At 43.7% G+C, this 10,000-nt stretch overlaps 1 protein-coding gene across 1 annotated transcript in view; it reads left to right on the forward strand.

The window, feature by feature from the left end:
* The window catches only part of dpydb (dihydropyrimidine dehydrogenase b), a 39,754-nt gene that overhangs the window by 1,304 nt on the left and 28,450 nt on the right, over positions 1-10,000 (forward strand). Inside the window, exons 2-3 of the mRNA XM_084446803.1 lie at positions 7,338-7,448; positions 7,837-7,919. Of these exons, the coding sequence (XP_084302929.1) occupies positions 7,338-7,448; positions 7,837-7,919 (194 nt within the window). The remainder of the gene's footprint in view (positions 1-7,337; positions 7,449-7,836; positions 7,920-10,000) is intronic.

The raw sequence follows: 10,000 nt of genomic DNA on the forward strand, positions 1-10,000 counted from the left end.
CATATTTGTGAAACCCTTATTCTATTTGTAAAAACAGAGTAAAGGTTGATTTCACTCTTTTCCCCCCATCTAGACCACATTAGTAACCAGGCCAGGTCAAGCCTGGCTTATGTGTGTTGGCTGGCTTGTTCCTGTGCGAGACTGGTAGGACGGTAATGTCTGATAAATAAAGATGGGTCTTGTCACCTGGACACATCAGTTCCAATGCTTCCAATGCTAATCCAGCACAATGAGAGCGGGATAGCCAGTAAGCTCATGGGCTCACAACAACTAGCAGCAGCTTCCATAACATTAATGGTAGCGGTCAGTGGCTAAAGCAGTTACACTGATGATTCCTGTAATGTTAGCTATTTTGCTGCAATGGGTTCAACTTTTGTTTCTGGATAAAGGTTGATGACTTTCGTTGTCTTTTATTATTGTCCTTATTTCAGCTCTGCGTTGTGTTTTGATTCCAATAAAAGACGGCCCCCAATCTCACACAATACCACACAGTCCAGTGTCTCCTTTTCAGGTGTATTCCAAATGAATCTCTCCAACACAGGATTTGAGCCTCAAGCAAAAGCGGTTTATTACAGAAGGTTTGACATACAAAAGACGATGGCATGGCCTAATGTACAGTTGACCTCTCTGTATGCTGTCTGGACCCAAATCAAAGTATTGGTCTCGTTGCAACGTTCTTATGTGGTTTGAGTGTCCCCCCTCCCTCGTCTCTTCTCCGATAAGACTGTCTCTCTGGTCTCTTCTGTGGCCTTGTTTTGGTCCAGTTAACCTACGCCGCCTCGTCGCCCAGGCCTTTATCTCTAACCACAACAATGGTGTTTGGCACAGAGTGTACCAGCCATGGAATGTCTTTATCTCATAAGTCTATGGAAGAGGGACACCGTTTCTTACCGAAAACTCAATCCGACAGCCATACTCAGAGGTCAATCATCATAATTAGGAAATAGCTAACAGGATCCTATTAAAAGGCATTTCTCTGAAAATCAACCATATTCAACAAGGTCATGACTTGCTGTTTTGCACTTCCCTTTAGGTGGTGAATAAGTAGACCCAGGACACAGTGGGTTATTTGGACATCTACTAGGATCTTGATATTATATTGATATGAAGATATGAAAGTAAAGTATTTGCCCTTAGAAGTAAATTGTAATTAAAATGGTTCTTAGCTAAGTAACCTAAGTGTAGGCAGACTTGAAAGGTCAATTGTAATAATATCATGAATGAACAATTGTAAAGTACTAGTACTCAACAGAATAGGTAATACTGAAGTCTTGATTGAAACTTTTCCTAAATGCTTTATTAAAACATACAGACATGCACATTAAAAGTAGCCATAAGTTGTTATTTTGCATGTGCTCTCAGGACATGTTGTGGTTGTGACCATCTTTGTAAAGAAGAGAGGCATGTAATGCACATGTATACAGTAGTACAGAGTCAGTTGTCTATTGTCTATACAAGGTGTTCAATTGCTCAAGGGTTGTCAGGTGTTGGTTCGAGTGTTTGAGTCTACAGTGATGCATAGTAAGTTGTCTATTGTATAGACAAGGTGCAAGGTGTCACGTGTTCACATGTTGGTCCAGGGGGTGGCATGTGTGCCATTGTTATAATTAGAGAGAGGGCCTATGTATAGTACAACCAGAGTACTATAAACAACTGACTCTGCACCACTGTACACTCGAACCAACACCTGACAACACTTGAGCAATTGAACAACTCGTCTATACAATAGAGAACTGACTGCACTACTGTACACTATCACTTGAATCAACACCTGACAACACTTGAGCAATTGAACACCTTGTCTATACAATAGAGAACTTACTCTGCACTACTGTATACTACTGTATAGTATACTTGACATGTTATGTAATTGCACTGCCTGTATCATGGACACAGTCACAGCCATCCATGATCAGATACTGCTGTCTGGCCATGTCCTGTACGGGTGGGGCTTGTTGTGTTGCACAGCAGCTGACACCTGACTGGTGTTGCATCACAGTGTTCTCTTGCCTCAACCACACCAGGCATCCCAGCATCAAAGCTGCAACAGAACAGAAGGGAGATTGATTAAAATAGTGCATTAAAATATTGGCCAAAAATAACATTTATATAAAGCCTTTTTTGTGTCGCGTAGACATACAGTACATTTAATCTGCATAATAACATGATATGGTGGTGAATAAAAACAGTGGTCAGAGCAGATTCCTGGTGCCACAGCACAGGTGGTGTTGTAGTCCTATCCCCAACTGAAAATATTGATCTAGTGATTAGTCAACCCATTGCTAAATCACAAACTACTAAGCTATCCCATAGGAATGAGCCTATAACCATACAATGCTGGGCAAGCTGACTTTGCTAGCTACCTAACCTAGCCCTAATGATATTATCCTGCTCGATTGCTGTGCAACATATCAACTGACCAGTTGTTAAAGGCATTTCACAACACTGGCTATTCTACTCACGAGACAGTCCCAGTCAGCTGACATTGCTTGCTTTGTGAATAGTTTAGCTACGTACGTTGTGAGGCAAGTGTTGGTGACAAGGACTAGCTAGCTTGTAGTAGCTAACCTTAGCTAAAGCACTTTGAGAGAACGTGCACAGTATCTCCAACTCCTCGGGCCTTGAGTTAGGTACAGGGTTGCCAGATTGGTGTGATGTTTTCCAGCCCAATGAGTGCTCAAAATCCGCCCAATGTGATAAAAAAACGCCCAAATATTATAGTATATCATATATAGCAGTGCATGCTACGAAAAATGCCTTTCAGTTGAAATACCGAAAATAATAATAACTCGTGGTAAACTGCAACACACGCCTACACATGTCACACACACAGCCTACGACAGAGAGAAAGATGCGTAATCCCATCAAATAGTCAAAGAAATGATAATGCAGGCAACAAATTATAATAACACATGAGAAGCATGGCTATATCATGAATAGAGGACAAGATGACAAGCTAGATAACAAGCTTTAGTGGTGACAAGAAACCGCTAGAGAATGTGAAAAGTGGACTAGGCTACACAACTTCCACTGGTAGGCCTATATAACCACCTGTATAACCACCCATGAATAGCCTGCCTGCTCGCCTACAATAACCGAGTCAGGAGTGTGACACTCAGGCAGGCAAGCAGGCAGAGACACAAGTAATGAATCACTCAATGATGCGACATCCACAAACACCTGCTGTATTAAATAAAAAATATCTTACCGTCACGCCGAACAGGCCAGGAGTCCATTCCAACTTCTAACGTAACTCGTCAATTTAAAACTATGTACATGTGGTGAACTTGCTAATTAGCAAGTATTAATAGATGGTTGAGTCAAAGCTCCCCAACAACTGTGAGAGCAGAAAGCCGCGGTAATCCCATGCGATTTCTGCCATCATCTTAAGCGTCACTTGGGAAAATTCTCTCTCCACATGAGCATTTGATATCAGAGTGAGCAATATGATTGCGCCAAGTGCCACATCCTGAAAGCACTGATTTCCACCGGCATCTTTAATCTGATCATGACAGAAACCTGCTGATCCCACATCCCCACGTTGGCATCTTTAGGTTTCTTCGGGGGTAGCTTGCTAGATTTGACTCCGACCTCGACCTCGACCTTCTCCTTGACCGTGTGAATCAAATGCATTGAACAGGGAGAGCTCCCTCGCCCCTATTGGACAGGTGCACATCTCCCACCCTATTAACATCATTGGATAAAATTAAGACGTCTGTCCCGCCAGTTTTAAAATATATATATTTTTAAACGCCCGCCCAATGCTATTTTTTTCCAGCCCAACCGCCCAATGCTGTTTTTTCCGGCCGAACGTGATCAAAAGAAGCCCAATTGGGCGTGAACCCGCCCAATCTGGCAACACTGGTTAGGTACTGTAGCTAACACTAGCTAGTGTTTTAGCTAGCACTAGCTAACGTTAGCTAGCTATAATTGGGCTTCATTTCCTGAACTTAGCTTTAGCTAAGGGTGCAGCCAGGTTATGGGTTACTGTTTACTTCAGATATTACTCTACATTTCAACTAGCCCTTCTCAGTCCCGTTGTCGCATTCCGCTCGCTCAGACAACAGTCCTTTGCTGGTCCATTCACTTTGCCGTCAAAATAAATCGGTGTCGGCCTAGTTAGGAGAGGCGCTCATATTTACAAGTGGCAGATAAACATGAAACTTCACTTACCTAAGCAAACGGGTCTATTTTAACAAATGCTGGGTTTTGAAGCCTCGGCGCTACCAATAAATAACTTATTTAGACGCGTTCTGTCCGAGTGAAATTATTTTTCCGAGGTAGTCTTCTTTTGTGGTGGTGTCAGTTCTTTGAAGCTTCAACCCAGCATTTGTTAAAATAGACACTTTTCACCTTCAGTGCTCTATTGCCCTATAGTGAAATCCATCCCTAAACAGTTTGACTTATTGGTCCTAAATATCAAGATGTCAAATAGCTCATTGTCAGTGACTGGTTGTCATCGCCCCCATCTGCGCCAGCACCCTAGCAGCCCTAAGCAGCGTCATGGCCCCATTCACCACATCAGAGCTCGTCATTTTAGGTGACCTTAACTGGGACATGCTCAAGACACCTGACAAAGCACTACAGCAGTTTGACTCCCTACATCTCCATCAAATCGCATCCCTTCCTACTAGTATGACCCCAAAAACTAGGAAAAGGCCACATTGAATGATGTTATTCTCACAAACACCCCCTTTATGTATCAGTCTGGTGTGTTCTGCGATGATATTAGCGACCACTGCCCACATTGCCTGTGTTCAAACTACCTGTTCTGTTAAACTGCCTGTCCTGATCAGCCGTAAACGTTTGCTAAAAAACTTCAATACTCAAGTCTTTTTACATGACCTGGCCCATGGGAAATGGGGATTAGCCTGATCCCCTCTGTAAATGACCCCAGAGACTCAATAAAACATGGTTGCAGATTTGTGAAACGTTTAACCTATTTGTGAAAACTGGAAAAAAGCAATTTCACTCTCCCCCCCCCTCAAAAAACACATCACTTAAACCAGTGAAATCTGGACCAGATTATCAAGTAGACAACACACACACACACACAGACACAACTCATTAAAACACCGATTCAGATTTGTGAATACACAAATAGAATAAGGGTTTCTCAAATCTGAAACCACCACCTCTGTGAACTACATGATAATCTAGTCCAGATTTCACAGGTCTATGTAATATGTTTTTTTTTATCTGGACCTGGTCTAATGTGGTCTAGATGATTGTTTGTTTTTTTCAGTTTTCACAAATAGGAAAACGGTTTCACAAATGTGAATCCGTCCAGATTTGACAGGTCTAAATGTTGTAGTTTTTGATCTGAGCTCGGTCTAATGTGGACTCGATGGGGGGAAAAGAGTGGAATTAACATTTAGACTACTGTTTTCCCAAATAGAATAAGATTTCACAAATCTGAATCTGTATTTTAATGAGTATCTGGAGTCTACTTGATAATATAGTCCAGATTTGACAGGTCTAAATGGTGTGGTTTTTCATCTGGACCTGATCTAATGTGGCATTATGCCATTTTTAAAGTCTGTCCCATTTTGGTTCACATAATTGGTCATAGTGTTCACCTATTCAACGATGTATGCCCAAAAAAATTACAAAATTCTACTTTTGTTGTAATCTTATATCAAAGTATATAATTTCTTACTTCCTGAAAAACGGTAGGTCACGTGCAATGACGACAACAGGTTCAGTGCGACTTTATGTAAGGTGGACTGGAAACAGCGGGTCAGAAGCTAATTTCATCGTGCTGTGAATCGGTCCCCAAATTCAGCCTTGTGTTTGACCGTGAATGTCAAAGGCCCGGCTTTCAGCACCATGGACAGCGCACGCATACTCTATAGGCCTCGATACAGGTTCAATCATTCCATGAAGTTGTCTACAATAACAAAAGTTTAAGTAGCCTATTGTGTTTAAGTCACAGTCCCAACAGCCATCTCTAGCAAGCCTATCACTATATCCTCTAGCATCGACATGACCCGACATGACACTGTAATGTTCTATGTTAATGCTACACATTGGGCATAGCTAACCGAGTGGAATCCTGTTCTGGAAAGGCAGCTGGTGTAGGAAAAATTACTCGATCGTGTCTTTTTTTTGTGGGAGAAAAAAAAAACGCCTCCACATGTCATGACGGCCGTGCGCGCAATGCAATTAAAATAGCTTTTCATCTGACACGGCCCTGGAGACGTCTCATTTTAATATCCCGCCTTTGTGAGTGTGCTAAACACACGCCTTTGTGTGCGCTCACGGATTCATTAAACGCCGTCTGGGGCGGTCATCCGTGTCCATTAGGAAACTAGATGAATGAGGCGGCTCACACAATGGACCGCGAGGCTCGGGACTGCGAGCCTTCTTCTACAGAATAGAACTATCTAAGTCTTGTCAAGAGGAGGGACAGAGAGGAGAGAGGAGGAGAGGTGAGAAACCATTCTAGTCCCAGATTCTATGGTATAACGCCAAGGCTACCATATTCTAGGTAACACCATCATGTCAGCTCTTGTGTAAACCGTTACATATTGTATAGTAGGTTAAGCAGAGCACACCACGTGACTCCAATAGATGTTTCACCCCATTTTGCTAGAGATAAGAGGTTGTGAACTCCTCCTCTTAACCAATCATTAATGTACCTCTGCTCACCTCTGACCAACCAGAGAAGCATTACCTGGAATGCCCCTTTTGCTGTTGTTGTCATGAGGCCTGTGTGTGTGTGCGTGTGCATGTGTGTGTGTAAGTGTGTGTGTGGGGGTTTTCTCAGTAATTTTCTTCCTATTACAGTAAATGTGATTCTCTGTGTTGTTTATGGTGGAGTTAGTTCCTGAGGGGATCACACCCCAGGAGGTAGAGCAGGTCATCCAATGATTGTAAGGTCGGCGGTTCGAATCTCAGCTCCTGTTCACATGTCGAAGTGTCCCAAATTGCTCCCTAGCACCTTGCATGGCAGCTGATGCCATTGGTGTGTGAATGTGTGTGAGTGTGTGATTGGGTGAATGAGAGGCCATTGTAAAGCGCTTTGGATAAAAGTGCAGTCCATTTACCATCCTCTCTCTGTCCTCCGACCTGGCCTCATGCCTGCTCTCTATGTCCAAACTGAGCCTGGTGTCCTCTCATCCCTCTCTCCTCTCCTCTATCATCCCTCTCTCCTCTCCTCTCTCATCCCTCTCTCCTCTCCTCTATCATCCCTCTCTCCTCTCCTCTCTCATCCCTCTCTCCTCTCTCTCATCCCTCTCTCCTCTCTCATCCCTCTCTCCTCTCCTCTCTCATCCCTCTCTCCTCTCCTCTATCATCCCTCTCTCCTCTCCTCTCCTCTCTCCTCTCCTCTCCAGAGCATCCTGGAGTTGAACCCCCGGGTGAAGACCCATGCTGAGATCTACTCCACCACCACCAAGAAGAAGGACAAGAAACACTGGAAGAGGAACCCAGAGAAGAGCTGTGACGTGAGTCTCTGTCTCTAGTGTCTCTGTTTCTACTGTCTTTGTCTCTACTGTCCCTGTTTCTACTGCCCCGGTCTCTACTGTCTTTGTCTCTACTGTCTCTGTCTCTACTGTCCCTGTCTCTACTGTCTCTGTCTCTACTGTCCCTGTCTCTACTGTCTCTGTCTCTACTGTCCCTGTCTCTACACTGACATGCTGGCGTATGCACTGTCCAAGACTATTATTGTAGCTCTATATTGTAGCCTTTTCCACTGTCAATGTAAATCTTACTGGACCAAACAGTCCACACAGACTCAGTATCCTCTCTCTCTCTCTCTCTCTCTCTCTCTCTCTCTCTCTCTCTTCCCACTCTCTTCCTCCCACCTCCGTCCTCCCTCCATCCCTCCACCAGAGCTGTGTGAAGCTGGAGAACAACTTTGATGACATCAAGCACACCACGCTGAGTGAGCGAGGGGCACTGAGGGAGGCGCTGAGGTGAGAGGGCGCTCTGCTCTGGTAGCAGGGCGGCTGAGTCAAGATATCATCTGAACGAGAGGAGATGTGTGTGTGTGTCTGTGTGTGTGTGGGGGGGGGGGGGTGCTTTATCAGCTCCTCTCAGGGCTGTTTTCAGCACTCTGACATGTTTCACAATGAAACGTGTTTTATAAATAAAATGCATTATTATTATCAAAAGGGGCAAGACTGTGAACTTTCGTCTGGTGGACTCTGGTGTCTGGCGTCTACTGTGTCAGCAGAAATTGGGTTCGTCCTGGGGTCATCCCGGGGTCGCGCACACATCTGGCCTATGATCCCACGGATAGTGAACTGACTACAGTCATGTACAGTACAGTAGCATGGCTGGTTGTATATACAATACACACATGGCCAGGCTCCAAATACTATTTGAAACACTTTTTTATGCCTGAGTTTTCTTGTATTCCACAATGGAACCAATGGACTTTTAATAAATATACAAACCCCACCAACCTGACACACCACAAAGACTTAAGCAAAGTGATTCTGGTGCAATAGTATAGAGTCCCTAGGACTACAGATGGAATGTAGCTTTGAGCTAAATCTGGTGTACCCATTTTAATGTTCCTGAACATTTTATGTACGTGCACATTGTCCTGTCCAAATAAACAAAAAAATAAAATAAATAAAAATACAACAGTCAGATACAGTCTACAGTACTTAATATAGAATCCTCTGAAAAAAGGTTCCATTCTGACCTACAATAAAAGGGTTCTACAGTATATGAAACCTGTTGAAGAGTAGGCTACCGACCTATTGACCTCAAGGTGATGGCTTATTATGTGAAGTCCCTACCACGGCTTATAGAACCTCACCACCAGGTTTGATTGTTATCCGTGGCTCATGAATCTAATATGTTATTGCTTAAACTACCATCACATGAGCCAATCAGTCACAGCCTCTCTTAAAATGCTTCTCCCAATTCTCTCTCCCAAATGTGTGTGTGCTCCAATGTGCTCTCTCTGTCAGAGCGGTGCCACTTGATTTAGACCTCTGTTCGTGCTCACAGCTCAAAGGTCAACTCCTCAGTGTGAACTCACTGAATAAATGTCTAATTAACATCTTATTAAATATCCTACTTTAAGAATTACCTATACACTCAAACAGTTGATACATGGATACATTCTCCAATCATTGCATTGTCATTACTGTCTCACACGTATACATGGTCACATAATTGATCTTGACTAAGAAAAGATACATGACTTACAAATGTCTACTTCTACTTTAAGTGATTACATTTCCAATAAGTGATATTCACTCTAAACAGTGTTACTTGCTCGATGACTACCTTTCCGGCCTGTCCCAGGTGCTTGGGCCGGATCTGCCACCGTAGGCCTCTCGTCTCTCATGTCAGACTCTTGGGCCTAATTTGCCGGCCCTTGGTGCACTTGACAGTCCACCTCGTTCCTGACTGGTGGTCGGGATCACTACAAAACCTTTTTACAGTTTTTCTATTGTTACAAATGGTTCTAAAGAACATCATCAACAACATTGGGGGGAGGGAGGGGGGGGTAGACTCTAGAGGGCAAACAAACCTTGTGGTGATGCTGTATATTTTTTGCATGCACACACACACACACACACACACACACACACACACACACACACACACACACACACACACACACACACACACACACACACACACAGCTGGCAGATGCCCTCTGAGGGCCTCCAGTCTTCTGCTCTGACAGTTCTGACAGTCACCATGACATTCCTTAAACTTACCATAATATCTCACACTCCCTGGGCACTACTCTCTGTGTGTGTGTGTGTTTGTTTCTGTCTGCCTGCCTGCCTGCCTGCCTGCCTGCCTGTCTGTCTGTCTGTCTGTCTGTCTGTCTGTCTGTCTGTCTGTCTGTCTGTCTGTCTATCTCTTGGTCTGTATCCAATAAAGTTGTAGTTAGCAGCCATGCAGTCCTCATTGCTAAAGGCTAAACTAGCATCAGATACATATACAATAAAAGGTTTTCAAAATGCACTTGTGTGTGTGTGTGTGTGTGTTATGGCTCAAGGGGAGTGGTTTGAGGTAATCTCTG

The sequence above is a fragment of the Borostomias antarcticus genome (genome assembly GCF_949987555.1).
Source record: "Borostomias antarcticus genome assembly, chromosome: 12".
NCBI classification, from domain to species: Eukaryota; Metazoa; Chordata; class Actinopteri; order Stomiiformes; family Stomiidae; genus Borostomias; species Borostomias antarcticus.